Genomic DNA, 15442 nt, shown 5'->3' with positions numbered 1-15442 from the left:
ATATTTATAAGAGTATTAAGTTGATTTTGAAAATGGACAGCTTAAGTCTCAAAACCGGCTATTGTTTGCATTTAGGTTGGGCTCAATTTTATCAGTTTGTATGATCTTTATAATTCTCTACTGTTCAAATCATCCTAAACCTTTTACCAAAGGGTCAGAAAACAAAATGGGTCAACGTATTATTTCTATGGGCCTTAATAATTATACCAACATCAATATGTGTCCCTTGTTTAAAAAATTCTTTCATATCTTGACTAGGTTCTCCGAGGCTAGTAATATTTCACATGGACATGGCCCTCCACATGTATGATGACATAATTAAAAACATGGAAAATTTGAATGAGAAATATGTAATTGGTTATTATGCTACAAGCACAATTTATAAATGTGTTCTCGATAATTGGAAGCCAGTTGTTGTTAAAAGAATATACACACATTATCCACAAGGTTTGCACCAATTCAAAACTAAGATTGAGACTGTTGGAAGAATCAAGCATCATAATATTATGGGTTTGCATGGTTATTATCTTTCTCCACATGGAAATTTGTTGTTCTATGACTACATGGTGAATGGAAGTCTATGGGACATCTTACATGCTCAGTGAAATGGATGGTAAAACTCGTCTAGAAATTTACACGTATAATGATCATATAGCCTTTAGCAGAAGATTCTAACTGTTGGAAATAATACTGAGAGGGGGGGGTGAATCAGTATTATCAGAACTATAAAACTTTTTCAATGCTCAGAAACATATACACTACTTTAATTAAGTGAACCAGCGTGTACACGCAACTGTGTCTAAGGAAAATAGCGTATAACCAGAAAACTTATAATTCAGTCAGTTTATCTTCAGTTAAGTGCATAAGGACATTATTCACCATATTAAGAGCAAACAGATGCAGTAGAACAGATCACACAGAAACCACACACATGAACACCATGATATAAGGTGGAAACCCAGAGTGGGTGAAAACCACCTGCTGCAAGTCGTCTCTATCCTTTTTTAATATGAAACTTCAGTTTACAATCATTTTGTACTGGTGCAGCCTTATAACAGTACGCAGGCTACAACCTGCAGAAGGCTACAACCTTCTCTCGTTCTCCAAACTTCCTTGGAAGGGAGCTCCAACCCCCTTTGCTCTTGTACTAGCCAAGATACTAGTACGTAGGTGCTGGCCTACAATCTTCTTTCTTTCAGGTACCACCTTTCATACATTTTCAGACTGGATATTCCTGAAGCACAACGTTACAATCTGAAGACCACAATTCATTCAACTTTCACAACAAATCATTGAAGCACAAAACATCCAATACTAGCATCATCAATCACTGAACCACTGAAACCCTGTCAAACACCAGTTACCAGAACACAGAGCAGACTACAGAACTCTGCAATAACAGTCAGATCCAACTGTAACCCAAAAATCAAGCTCCAAAAGATATACGCTACTTCAATGAGAGAAACCCGCGTATACACGCGCTTTTACCGAAGCCAACCTGCGTACAGATCTTAAGATAAATTCTCTCAACTTGCAGCTGTACCAGACATCAGTTAGACCCAGAACATAACATTGCGTCAGTATGCAGATCTAGAAATACGCATAATCAACCATATCATAATAGTGCATTTCAAATCATTAGATCCCGATCTATCCTTAGATCTAGTCTTCCATCAACCGAAGTGATCTCTCCTTAGCTTAGATCAAGCAACCCAGAACCTGCATACCAGATCTCTTTCTTCTTCAGATATTCAAGCCTTTTCAAGATGATTTGCCTAATGATCTTCTCCTCCTTATATAGCCTTAGGCCTTGCTCAATACCAAGGGCCAAACCGTAGAAATTCAATACCATCAACTTAGAAACTAGGGATCAACACGTCTGTCGAGATACTTTGGTCCAAATACATAGGCTCAAGTACCGAGGACTAACTACCATGGACCAAAGGGAAGCTTCCCGACATATACGCCCTTTTCTGTTCATATATCTGCGTGCATAGCGCCTCCGTATATATATAAACTGCGTATACGCGACTTAGTATGCATATAGACTGCGTGTATACGCAACTTGGACTTGATTAACCTGCGTATATGAGATTTCTCTTCATTCTGTAGTCTGAATAGAGATCTTTCATCAAAGAGAGTTGCCATCAAGGACAACACCTATATCAAAGCGCCACACCTGTGCCAAAATGCCAACAATCTCCCCCTTTGGACTTGATGGCAACCTCAAGATCCTTAGAATCATTCTCCCCCTTTGTCATCAAGGGCAAAGGGCTGTGCTCCCCCTGAGTACATGCTGATACCTCTGCTTGGCTGTGCTGAATCATGCTCCCCCTGACTGTAGGCCAGATCTGCAAAAGATGTTCTTCAACAAGAACCAAGACTTATACACCATAAGGGACCTTCCTATCACCAAAAGACTCAATACATACATCCATACTCCCTACCAAGAGGGGACACATCAGAAACAACCAATGATATTACATCATTCATCCCAGGCATAGTGGGGAAACCAACATAGGCCGTTACATGACCTTGACACCATAAAATAGATATCACAAAAGAGATACATGACATAGAGACAACAGATCTAGACCAAGACTTATGAAAGTCACCAGCAGCATCTGATAAACACCTTTTAGATCAACAACCAGGATTTCTTTCTGAGCTCCTTCTCTTGAAACCAACAATCAAAACATCTAAATGCCAACAATGCTTTATGAGACTTTTAATCTGCTCCCCCTGAACCTGTGTCTGCTGCACCTCCTGAAACTGTGTCTGAAGGATTCTGACATACCCATCTCAGACCTTTTCAAACCAGAGTTTGCCCTTGTTGTTCAGAACTCCATATACGCGATTTTTCCTGCACAAACCAGCGTATGTACGCGGATATACTCTCTGCAACAAGCATACACCATACACGCGACTTTCCCAGCATAAATCAGCGTATATACGCATATATCCTTTTCGTAACTTGCGTATACCAACTTTTCTGTAGAACAGACAAGCTTCAACAGCAGGATGAGGCATCAACTACTCCCAGCTTTTGTCTGAGATATTCAAAAGTTTCCCTGGGCAGTGGTTTTGTGAGAATATCAGCAACTTGTTCCTTAGAAGGAACATACTCCAACTTGACCTTCTGCTCAAGCACTTGTTCCCGGAGAAAATGGTACTTGATTGGTACGTGCTTGGTCTTTGAGTGCATGAATGGATTCTTTGAAATGCTTATTGCACTTGTATTATCACATAAGATAGAGACTGGTGAAGTGCAAGTGATTTGAAAGTCCTGCAAGGTCTGCATCATCCAAAGAAGTTGTGTGCAACAAGATGCCGCAGCCACATATTCTGCTTCAGCTGTAGATAAGGCAATCGAACTCTGTTTCTTGCTGAACCAAGATACTAATCTGGAACCCATGAAGAAAGCACCACCACTTGTGCTTTTCCTATCATCCACACTTCCAGCCCAATCTGCATCTGTGTAAGCATGAAGAGTGAGATCTGTATTTCTAGGATACCATAAGCCATAGTTTTGGGTCCCTTGAAGATACTTGAAGATTCTTTTGACTGCCTGAAGATGAGTTTCCTTTGGGTTGGCTTGAAATCTTCCAACAATTCCTACTGCATGTGTAATATCTGGTCGGGTACCTGTCAAATAGAGCAAACTCCCAATCATGGATCTATAAGTGGGTTGGTGAACTGCTGCTGATTCATCATTTGCACTGAGGCTGCATCCTGTAACCATGGGTGTACATACTAGCTTTTACTCTTCCATGCCATACTTCTTCAAGATCTGCTTGAGGTATTTGGTTTGAGACAAGAAGATACCTCCTTTATTTTGTTGAATTTGCAATCCAAGAAAATATGTCAATTCTCCAAGTAGTGACATTTCGAATTCTTTCTGCATAACCGAGGCAAAGTTTTGACTCATAGTTTCTTCATTGCTGCCAAAGATAATATCATCTACATAAACAACAAGAATTAGCAATTTGTTATTTTCAACTTTTATATAGAGATTGCTATCTGCTGATCCTTTTGAAAAACCTTGTTGGTGAAGATATTTGTCCAACCAATAGTACCAAGCCCTTGGAGCTTGTTTGAGACCATAGAGAGCCTTTTTCAATCTACATACAAGGTTTGGATCATTCCCAAGAATGAAACCATCTGGCTGCTCAATATATACTTCTTCTTCTAAGTCTCCATTTAGAAAGGCTGATTTTACGTCCATTTGAAATACCTTGAAGTTTTGAAAACTTGAAAGAGCAAGGAACATTCAGATGGCCTCAAGTCTTGCTACAGGAGCAAAGGTCTCTTCAAAATCTATTCCTTCTTGCTGTGCATACCCTTTACAAACAAGTCTGGCCTTGTTCCTAATTACTTCTCCATTTTCATTCAATTTATTCTTGAAGACCCATTTTGTTCCTATTACATTCTTGTCTTTTGGTCTAGGAACTAATTCCCAAGTGTTGTTCTTTTCGATCTTCTCAAGTTCTTCATCCATTGCTTTGACCCAACATTCATCTTTGCATGCCTCTTTCACATTTTGTGGTTCAGTGGAGGAGAGTAATGCCAAATAGCTTGAAGCTTCTGCAAGTGTCCTTCTTGTTTGTACTCCTGCTTCTTTCTGCCCCACAATCTGAGACTCCGGATGATTCTTTTGGACATATCTGGATGGAGTCTTCTCTTCTATTCTTGTCTGCTCCTTTGGTTCTTCTTGAGGTTCTTCTTCTTCTTGAGGTTCTTCTTCTTCATTATTCCGTCTTTGAGGGTAGCCTTCATCTTCTTCAATGTCTTCATGATGGACTTGCCTAGGAATATATCCCTTCTCATCAACCACTACGTCAATGCTGTCAACAATTTTGCCAAGTCTTTTATTGTAGCACTTGTATGCTTTGCTATGTGGAGAATAACCAAGAAGAATGCCCTCATCTGCTCTTGGTTCAAGTTTGCCAAGTTGCTCATCAGTATTCTTAATATAACATTTGCTCCCAAAGATTTTGAAGTGCTTCACCGAAGGAGTCTCACCACTCCAGAGCTCATGAGGTGTTTAAGTGCTGTTTACTCGGACATTTGTTTTGTTAAGAATAATAACCGCAGCATGTGCAGCTTCACCCCAGAAGGTTGCGGGAGTACCTGATTCATCAAGCATAGCACGAGCCATTTGTTGGATTGTTCTGTTCATTCTTTCCACAACCCCATTTTGCTGAGGAGTTCTAGCTGTAGAGAATTCTCTTCTTATCCCATGTTCTTCACAGAAATCGAAAAATTCGTTTGAGGTAAACTCCCCACCTCTGTCAGATCTGAGGCACTTAATTTTGTGTCCTGATTCATTTTCAACCAAGGCTTTGAAGGATTTGAATTTTTCGAATGCTTCATCTTTGTGCTTCATGAGCCCTAACCAAACAAATCTGGAAAAATCATCAATGAATAATATCAGATATTCTTCTCCTCGAGGTGTCCTCTTCCTAAATGGACCACATACATCTATATGGACTAGCTCGAGAGGCATGCTAGCTGATCCTTCCTTCTCTGGAAATTTAGTTCTGGTTTGCTTTCCAAACTGACAAGATTTGCATATGGTATTGTCTGGAATTTTGATATCTGGAAGACCACGAACTGCCTGATATTTGCATGCTTTCCTTATTTGTGAAAAGCTTAGATGCCCCAACCTCCGATGCCATAGCCAATGTTCATCATCCTTGCTTAAGTAGCATTGTTGTCTTTCCTCAAAGATATATAGATTATTTGGAGTCCTTCTTCCTTTGATCACTGTTTTACCTGTATCAAGATCGCGAACACAACATCCATTTGATCTAAATATTACCTCAGTTCCTTGATCGCACATCTGACTGACACTGAGAAGATTATGCTTCAATCCATCAACATATAAAACATTTCCTGCTTTGACCTCCTCTTTCAACGGAGCAACACCTTTTCCTTTTATGGCTGCAGAGATATCGTTCCCGAAAGAAACTTTCTTCCCCTTTTCTAATGCGGTATATGACTCAAGCTTTTCTTTGTCCCTTGTCATATGCTTCGAACATCCGCTGTCAATGTACCATAGACTTTCTTGACCTTCTGCATAAAAGGCTATCCCACATCTTTCTGGTTGTGATTCTTTTATTCTCCATGTTCTAACATTTGAGGTTTGTTCCTTCTGAGTTGTCTTCCGGAACCTGCTCCTGCATTCAGAGTCTTCATGACCAAAGTTATTACAAATAGAGCATTCAACTTCATTTTCAAGAACCGAAAAGTTGTTATAAGTCCTTTTCATGGTTTCAGTCATTCTCCCTTATTTTTGAGCTTCTCTAGTCATGATCGTTTTGTAGGCAACACATTGAGCTGCTTTGTGACCGAAGTTATGGCAAGAAAAGCATTGGCCATTAAAGAAACTTCTGCGATAATCAGATCTATCATCCAACCGATTGTAGTTTCTATTTATTCTTGGAGCAAATTGGGAAGATTTTACCTGTGGCTGATTGTAGCTTCTGTTTAAGGCAGTTTGTCCCCGAATTTCTTGATGGTCTTTATTTGTTCTTGAGGTAAACTGTCTCTGATTCACCTGATGACTTTTATTTGGCCTTTGCTCGCTTCTCCTTGCTGCATCAAGATAACTTTTAGAGGTAGAGGCTTGAGATGTTTCTCCATTATATCCAAGACCTGTCTTGATCAGAGGAGATCGCTGCACATTGATAATCTCATCCAAGGTTTCAGATCCTTTAATTAACTTAAGATTAATTGCTTTGGTTTTCTCAATCTCCTTTCTAAGACAAACAATCTCACATTCCAATTTTTCAAGATGCTTTTCCTTTTCAGCTAGTTGACATTGTAGAGAATCAATAATTGCACTCTTCTCTTCTAAACAAACTTTGAGATCTTTCATTTCTTCATAAAAGCCTTCTACATCTATAGCATCCATGTAGTCATCATCTTCAAAAGCCATTAAAAGTTTATATCTATTACCTTGTTCATCTTCATCACTATTTGAAAATCCATCACTATCTTCATGAGTGTAGTAGCTTTTCTTCTTTTCATATTGTTTCTTGTTCCATTTAACAGGTTCCTTTCCCTTGTCATTCTTATCTTTGTGAGGACATTTGGAAGCATAATGACCTACTCTTCCACAAGCAAAGCATTTAAAAGGTAACTTACCTCTGAACCTTCTAGAACCCCTTTGAAGATTTCTGACGAAATTTGATTCCTCTTCTTCATCTTCTGGCAGGTGACTTGCTTCATAATAATCTTCTTTGCCTGAAGCCTTGAAGGCAGCTTCTCTTCTGTCTGATGGACCTCCCTTTCTCATTTCATAAGCGGTTAGAATTACGTGAAGCTGAGACATAGTAAGAATTTGCAAATTTTCTTTTTCTTCTATGGCAGATACTTTAGATTCAAACTTGGGGGACAAAGATCTTAGAATCTTTTCAACCACAATAGCTTCTTTTATTTCTTCACCCAAGTTTTGCATGCAATTCACAATCTCATCTACCCTAAGGAAGTAGTTAGCCACACTTTCATCATTATACATTCTGAGAGTCTCATACTTAATCCTGAGAGTTTGAAGTTTAGCACGCTTTACCTGATCGTCTCCTTCATAGCTCGTGACCATTTTGTCCCATATTTCTTTTGCAGATTTATAGTGCATTACCTTCATGAATTCTGATTGAGAGATGCATCCCAATAGAGTATTGACTGCTTTCGCATTTGTTTCATATTTCTTTTTCTCGGCTGGATCTGTAAGAGTAGCTGAAGGAAAAGTGTAGCCTGTTTCTACGATGTTCCAAACTTCTGTACCAAGAGATTGAAGATATGCAGTAACTCTTACCTTCCAATAATTGAAGTTTGTCCCATCAAAAACCGGTGGCCTGATTGATGCTTCTTTTTCGTAGTTGCTCATGATGATCGATCTACCTTCAAGCGGTCAAGCTTCTCTGAAGGACCTGCTCTGATACCAATTGTTGGAAATAATACTGAGAGGGGGGGGTGAATCAGTATTATCAGAACTATAAAACTTTTTCAATGCTCAGAAACATATACGCTACTTTAATTAAGTGAACCAGCGTGTACACGCAACTGTGTCTAAGGAAAATAGCGTATAACCAGAAAACTTATAATTCAGTCAGTTTATCTTCAGTTAAGTGCATAAGGACATTATTCACCATATTAAGAGCAAACAGATGCAGTAGAACAGATCACACAGAAACCACACACATGAACACCATGATATAAGGTGGAAACCCAGAGTGGGTGAAAACCACCTGCTGCAAGTCGTCTCTATCCTTTTTTAATATGAAACTTCAGTTTACAATCATTTTGTACTGGTGCAGCCTTATACCAGTACGCAGGCTACAACCTGCAGAAGGCTACAACCTTCTCTCGTTCTCCAAACTTCCTTGGAAGGGAGCTCCAACCCCCTTTGCTCTTGTACTAGCCAAGATACTAGTACGTAGGTGCTGGCCTACAATCTTCTTTCTTTCAGGTACCACCTTTCATACATTTTCAGACTGGATATTCCTGAAGCACAACGTTACAATCTGAAGACCACAATTCATTCAACTTTCACAACAAATCATTGAAGCACAAAACATCCAATACTAGCATCATCAATCACTGAACCACTGAAACCCTGTCAAACACCAGTTACCAGAACACAGAGCAGACTACAGAACTCTGCAATAACAGTCAGATCCAACTGTAACCCAAAAATCAAGCTCCAAAAGATATACGCTACTTCAATGAGAGAAACCCGCGTATACACGCACTTTTACCGAAGCCAACCTGCGTACAGATCTTAAGATAAATTCTCTCAACTTGCAGCTGTACCAGACATCAGTTAGACCCAGAACATAACATTGCGTCAGTATGCAGATCTAGAAATACGCATAATCAACCATATCATAATAGTGCATTTCAAATCATTAGATCCCGATCTATCCTTAGATCTAGTCTTCCATCAACCGAAGTGATCTCTCCTTAGCTTAGATCAAGCAACCCAGAACCTGCATACCAGATCTCTTTCTTCTTCAGATATTCAAGCCTTTTCAAGATGATTTGCCTAATGATCTTCTCCTCCTTATATATCCTTAGGCCTTGCTCAATACCAAGGGCCAAACCGTAGAAATTCAATACCATCAACTTAGAAACTAGGGATCAACACATCTGTCGAGATACTTTGGTCCAAATACATAGGCTCAAGTACCGAGGACTAACTACCATGGACCAAAGGGAAGCTTCCCGACATATACGCCCTTTTCTGTTCATATATCTGCGTGCATACGCGCCTCCGTATATATATAAACTGCGTATACGCGACTTAGTATGCATATAGACTGCGTGTATACGCAACTTGGACTTGATTAACCTGTGTATATGAGATTTCTCTTCATTCTGTAGTCTGAACAGAGATCTGTCATCAAAGAGAGTTGCCATCAAGGACAACACCTGTATCAAAGCGCCACACCTGTGCCAAAATGCCAACACTAACCAGCCTTTAATATATATTGAATGATTTCTAATGGCCTACTTGGATAATCCAAGCAATGCATTTTTTATTTAGGATCTTCAAAGACAATAAAGATAGATTGGAACACGCGTCTAAGGATTTCTTTGGGAGCTGCACAAGGTCTAACATATCTCCATCATGACTATAACCCATGTATTATTTACAAAGATATAAAAACTTCTACCATTGTCTTAGATAACAATTTGAAGTGCATTTTCTGACTTTGGCATTGCCAAATGTATCCCTTTTGCAAAAATCCACACCTCTACCTATGTTATGGGTACCATTGGTTATATTGACCCTGAATATGTAAGGACATCTAGGCTTAATGAGAAGTATGATGTGTACAACTATGAAATTGTTCTTTTAGAGCTAACAATAGGGAGGAAAGATGTGGATAATGACTCTAATTTTTTTCAATTGGTAAGATGATAATGCCTCTTAATTTGCTTCAGTTGGGATTGTCCTTTTGTTAATTATGAAGCTAGTTTGTTTTGGGATATTGCATGGACAAATAAACTAAAGAAATAACCTTGGTTTATTTAACATGGGCATTTGAATACAGATTTTATCAAAGTAGATAATGATATAGTAAGGGAAACTATAGACGAAGAAGTAGCAGCAACTTGCACAGGTCTTGGGCTTGTAAGAAAGGTCTTCCATCTTGCATTTCTTTGCACAAAGAGACAACCTTTTTACCATCCCACCATGCATGAGCTTACCATAGCTTTTTATTCATTAGTACCTGCTTCTAAACAAGCTTCAGGTATATAATTAAACCAACCATCCCCCAACAACAACTACAGGATATATTTGGATGAGTACGTGGAAGGCAATCACAAATAATTTCTCAGGAACACAAGCAACACTTCTAATGCACATTTGTTTATGAGATTTGGCAAGGTTATTTCACATAACATTGTTTGTATATTACGAAGGCTTGAAGAAGGCTTAGATGGAGCTCACAATCAAAATTGTATCCAATTGTCCATTCTTCCATATTGTTGCGAGTGGAAAATAAAGCTGGTCTCTTACATCCAAAGCTCAAATTTGGAAATTTTGTTTATGGAACATAGTCTACTAGAAAATTCAGAGCTTGGTAGTTAGATAAAATGAGAGTTCTTAGTGTTATGAGCTGATGCTTTGTACGTGGTTTTGCAAAGTGGCCAGTTAGAATATCTGTAACATTTATGTTGCTCGAGTGGTTGCCTAATTGAAGTTTAGCAACCTATATATGACATCCAATAGGAAATTGTGTAGTACCCAAACATGAACTTGAATATTGTTGCTTTAAGATGTGAAACATTGTTGAAAGAAGATACAAATCATCTTACAAGACAATAATGAGCATCTTTTGTCAACCCTCATCCCTCAAATACAAAGGCTTGATCTGGTCTAGAATGGAGTCATCTTTCCTTCGTTGCATGACAACAATGTATACGCTTAAAATTGTTAATGGCGGGTATATGTGTACATGAAGAATATTGTATGTTTCTTTATTAAATATCAGACCTTGAATGTAGCTTTTCTTGCGAGAAGTGAGTATTGTTTTCATCTTTCTTCTTTTCCCTATTTGTTTGATGATTTTTCCCCTGCCAAGCTTTGGGGTTGAAATAATCTCCATAGGAAAACCATGTTCTCAAGTAGGGTTTCAATAGTTATTAGGAAACTATGCACCCTAGGTGGGTTTGCACCTCCTATTTAGGAGAGAATTTATGCATATTCTACGTTGTTGGATTAAAGTTCCAACAAGATAGAATGGAAAATCCTCTGTATTTTGTGTTTTGAAATTTTGAGGTGAATTGTACACAATGTGAAATTTAAACATGGCAATAATGGGTATCATGTGTGTTTATTAGGTGTTTTGCTTCAACTATTTATGTGTGAGGGATGGGGTGGATTAGATTGACATTGATAATAGATGGCAGACTGGCACATGTTATTTCTTCAACCGAATAGGTGTTGTCGTGTGAAAAATGAATAGGTTATCCACCTAATATGATGCAAATTCTCTTTTATCTTTGTTATCAAACATATGGTAGCTGATTTAGTGAGGAAACTGATACTTCTTTATGAAAATCACTTAATTATATGATGAATCAATACTTTGGATTTACATACATTACAAATAATAATATCAAACAAGGGATTTTTTGAAACATCCATTGCACAAGGTACAATAATGTTGCCAAAGTCATTTTGGAACCATCAGAGATACTTGTGGTCTTAGTGTTGGGTGCAAAATCCGTTACTCATTCAAGGTTGTTGTGTTCATTATAGCAGTTAGTATGTACTCTTGTGAAATTAATTGAAGCAAACATATACTTTGGGTCATGGAATAATTGTATTGCTTGCTCCTTGTGCTAAGAACCTTCAATAGGGTTGAGGTTAGGTGCAAATTAGGTTCCATAAGTACTCGCATAACTCTTTAAAGGCTATTAGCTCAATGGAAGAGCACTTGTCTTGTAAGAAGGAGGTTCATTATGTCTTAACACGAATTAATTAATGATATTGTAGCTTTTTTTTTAATTAAATACTTTTTATATTGATTTATTTCATTGATGAGATATTTTTCTGTGTTCATTGTTTTATATTCTCGAAAGAGACAAAAGTGATGTTGTATTGTCTTTAAATATATATTTTTATTGTCTTTATGGAGACAATATCTAGGATTAAAGACATTGTCTCTATAAAGAGAATATGTCTTTAATCTCAACTATTGTCTCTAAGAGACGAATATGGCATTGTCTCCTAAGAGACAATAATGCTTGTGTTATGCATTGTCTTTATAAAGACAATTTTTCAAAACAATAATTTGAGACACTCAGTTAAAGACAATATTTAAGACAATACACAAATTTTTGTTGTGTCAAGTTAAGATAATTTACCCAAAAAAAATGTTTCAAATATTGTCTTAAACCCCCTATATGTAGTAGTGATGGTATTTTGAAGTTAAGACAAAATATATTATTATCTTTAGCCATTCCTTAATCTGATATTTAATTAAATTAATTTTCTGATAATTTATATATTTTATTAGCATGGATCCGAGTGTTATTACCTTTAGCGGTTCCCTAGTCTTATTTTTAATTCAATTAATTTTCTGAAAATTTATATATTTCATTAACATAAATCCAATTATAAATCAAATAAATATTTTAGAAAATAATCAAAATGGTATTCCAAAGACATCTATTAGAAAACAAGAAGATTCCTCATTATATTCTATATTATAGAACTACAAGATTCCTCATTATATGCAACTACTTTTAATAGAAGTTTAATCTCTATTAGTGAATCAAATTCAACAACTCCCATGTGCAGCAAGAAAGAAGGGCTACACACGAAATAAGAAAAGAAACATCATCAATCGGGGATAACCATGAGCATCTGTTTCAGAGATTCCATCTGATGGTGAGGGAGTTTGGTGGACACTGCAATACTCTTTCCTCCTTCTCTTCCGGAGAACAACATCATCTGTCCAATTCCTTTCAAGGAAGCAGCCTGCACACTCACTGGCCTCCCCCATCCGTGGTCGATCTCGTAAACAGGAAATTTGGGAGACATCGATGTCATTACAATGTAATCGCTACATAAATTTCCAAGAGTTGGGTCAATGTTGCCGCTGCCAAGATGAGATTCAACGAAGTCTACAAAATTATTGATGTGCACATCTGTGCCACAGGCAAAAATGAGTTCTTGGATGAGAGCCGCAGCAAACACGATATCCTGCTCCAATAACTGTTTGGCCGTTGTCCGGGCAATACCGCTGCATATACAGTTCCCAAAATAGGTTGGAGGCATTGGCGGTTTTACCCGCCCTCTGAAGTCAATAGGAACTCTAAAATAAACAGGCTTGTTTTCTGGAACTTGTCTAGCTTTCATTACGCATCTCCAAAACTGCGCCGAAACTGCTACAAATGAAGTTGAAGCGCCGGATCGTTCCTTCAAAGCTTGAATTACTTTTTCGCTGAAATGAAAAGTTGAGATTTCGAGATTTGTTTCTTCTTCGACAGATTTCTGGATAATATTGCTCCTGTTTTCCACTGAACCATCAACAACGCTTGAATTGATTTCTGAATATTTTATGGCCAGCGGATTATCTCGAACAAACCTGAAAATTTGCGCTTCCTTAATAAAATCGGTGATAACTTCTTCAGCCCTCAAATAAAGGTTGGGTATTGCGCGATCTCCATTGTCGCGCTGAAAAACTGTTCTTATGTGGTGAGGACTCTTGGAAATTGGAAGTTCTCTGCTACACTCTGCCCAACTGCTCATGAAATGCGAAAAGGAATTCCCGTCTGCAATTCCGTGATAAAAATTGGCTCCCATGCAAAATCCGCCTCCCTGGAAAGCAGTGACCTGCAGTAGCCATCGTTACTTTTGAAACATTATCCGTAGGAAAATGGAAAGCGAGTGAATTTTTCATACCTGTATTGAGAGAAGTGAATCGTCATCCTTTCCATGGCGGATCTGGACAAGTTCCGTGAAGAAGTATTTGTGCTGAAAATTATCAATTTCCACATCCTCAAATGCCATGTCGATGGTTGCTTCAACGAACTCCACTCCCTCATCGTTGCAATCAATTTGGGCCCGACCTGATTCTCGTCCCTTCATATCCAACCGACCTGCAAATGGAAAGAAATCGACCAGAACTAACGACAGGCTTGTCTTCAGCTTCTCCACCATAGTAGGAAAATCCATGGCAGCAGTAATGTCTGGTATTTTATAGAAAAGAAGTATTCCCATGTTGTTAGAGGGTATGTTACTAATGTCTATGGCAGATAGGAACATGCTATGCTTAGCAGTAGGCATGGCTGGTGCAACAGTGGAAATCCTCGATATCTTTACTTTCATTTGGACTCCTGCCATGGCCGCAGGATACAAACCACCAAAATTTAAGATATACCGAAAAGTAGGTTCGTTAAATTATTGATTGAAGATCTCGTATTGATTGGGCCTGGTTCAACTCTTTACAATAGTTATACTTTAATATATGAATAAATGTGATATTTTATAATTAGTGATATTTAAAAATAGATATAATTTATTATGTGATTAAACATTTAAAAATAGTTAATTTTAATATATAAAGAGATGTGATATTTCATAAATGATATCTTGTCGTGGGATTTTACGCTGGAAGATAGCTGGTCCTACCTCTTTAGCTCTTCATATATCCAAAGAGAAAACGTCCTTTCAACTATTTAAATAGCTCAACATACTTTCGTTTCTCAATAAACTAAGTAGAATGAAAGGATAATTATATAAACTATTTAAATAGCTCAACATACTTTCGTTTCTCAATAAAGTAAGTAGAATGAAAGGATAATTATTCTGTTACAAGGTAATATGAAAGGATAATTATTCTGTTACAAGGTAATAGCTCTAGAGGATTGGGAAATTGTTTTAATGTTTTTTGTTTTCTTATGAGTTTTAAAATTGGTATGGGAAAGTGGGGTGGGGTAGGGCCAAAGGGTTAATGGAAAAAGTATGGGTTGAAGAATTGGTAGATTAAATTATAAAGATTAAAAAAGATAAGTCTATAGATAGCTGGCCAAGGGGCCTAGGGAAAGTATAGGTTGAATGGCAGATTAAAATATAGAGATTTACAAAAAAGAGAGAACCCAACAAGGTTAGGAGGTGGGTGGTTGGAAGGTGGGGTATCATTTTTTTTCCTTCTCATGAACGTCGATACTATGTATTGAATGGCACCCCAGATGCCTTGATTGGGCCAATCCAGCATCATTAAGTAGGATGGGGCCCCTCCTTGACCTTCATCAATCTTCCCTAATCCAACATCATTAAGTAGGATGGGGCCCCTCCTTGACCTACATCAACCTGATCCAAATTTAAGCAGGAACGCAATAGATTAGAGAGATAACCATAAATATAGAGATGCGATAACCATAAATACAGAGATGCAGCAGAAATAATACTTCATTT

At 37.8% G+C, this 15442-nt stretch overlaps 1 protein-coding gene and 1 pseudogene across 1 annotated transcript; one reads left to right on the top strand and one right to left on the bottom strand.

The window, feature by feature from the left end:
• LOC149138680 (LRR receptor-like serine/threonine-protein kinase SIK1) overlaps nucleotides 1-10451 on the top strand; it is an 87516-nt pseudogene extending 77065 nt beyond the window's left edge.
• A 2292-nt stretch (nucleotides 10452-12743) lies between these two features.
• LOC149138679 (hydroxycinnamoyltransferase-like) lies at nucleotides 12744-14387 on the bottom strand. The gene is made up of 2 exons (XM_089448982.1): nucleotides 13928-14387; nucleotides 12744-13858 (listed from the first exon to the last, which is right to left on the bottom strand). The coding sequence occupies exons 1-2, from the start codon at nucleotides 14366-14368 to the stop codon at nucleotides 12863-12865; spliced, it is 1437 nt and encodes a 478-aa protein (XP_089305108.1). The 5' UTR covers nucleotides 14369-14387; the 3' UTR covers nucleotides 12744-12862.
• Nucleotides 14388-15442: the final 1055 nt, after the last annotated feature.

This window comes from Pinus tabuliformis, chromosome X, assembly GCF_031772625.1.
Source record: "Pinus tabuliformis cultivar Carrire ecotype Pingquan chromosome X, CPIR1, whole genome shotgun sequence".
In the NCBI taxonomy this organism is placed as follows: Eukaryota; Viridiplantae; Streptophyta; class Pinopsida; order Pinales; family Pinaceae; genus Pinus; species Pinus tabuliformis.
Note: the sequence above shows the minus strand (reverse complement) of the source record. Positions and strands in the feature narration are given on the sequence as shown.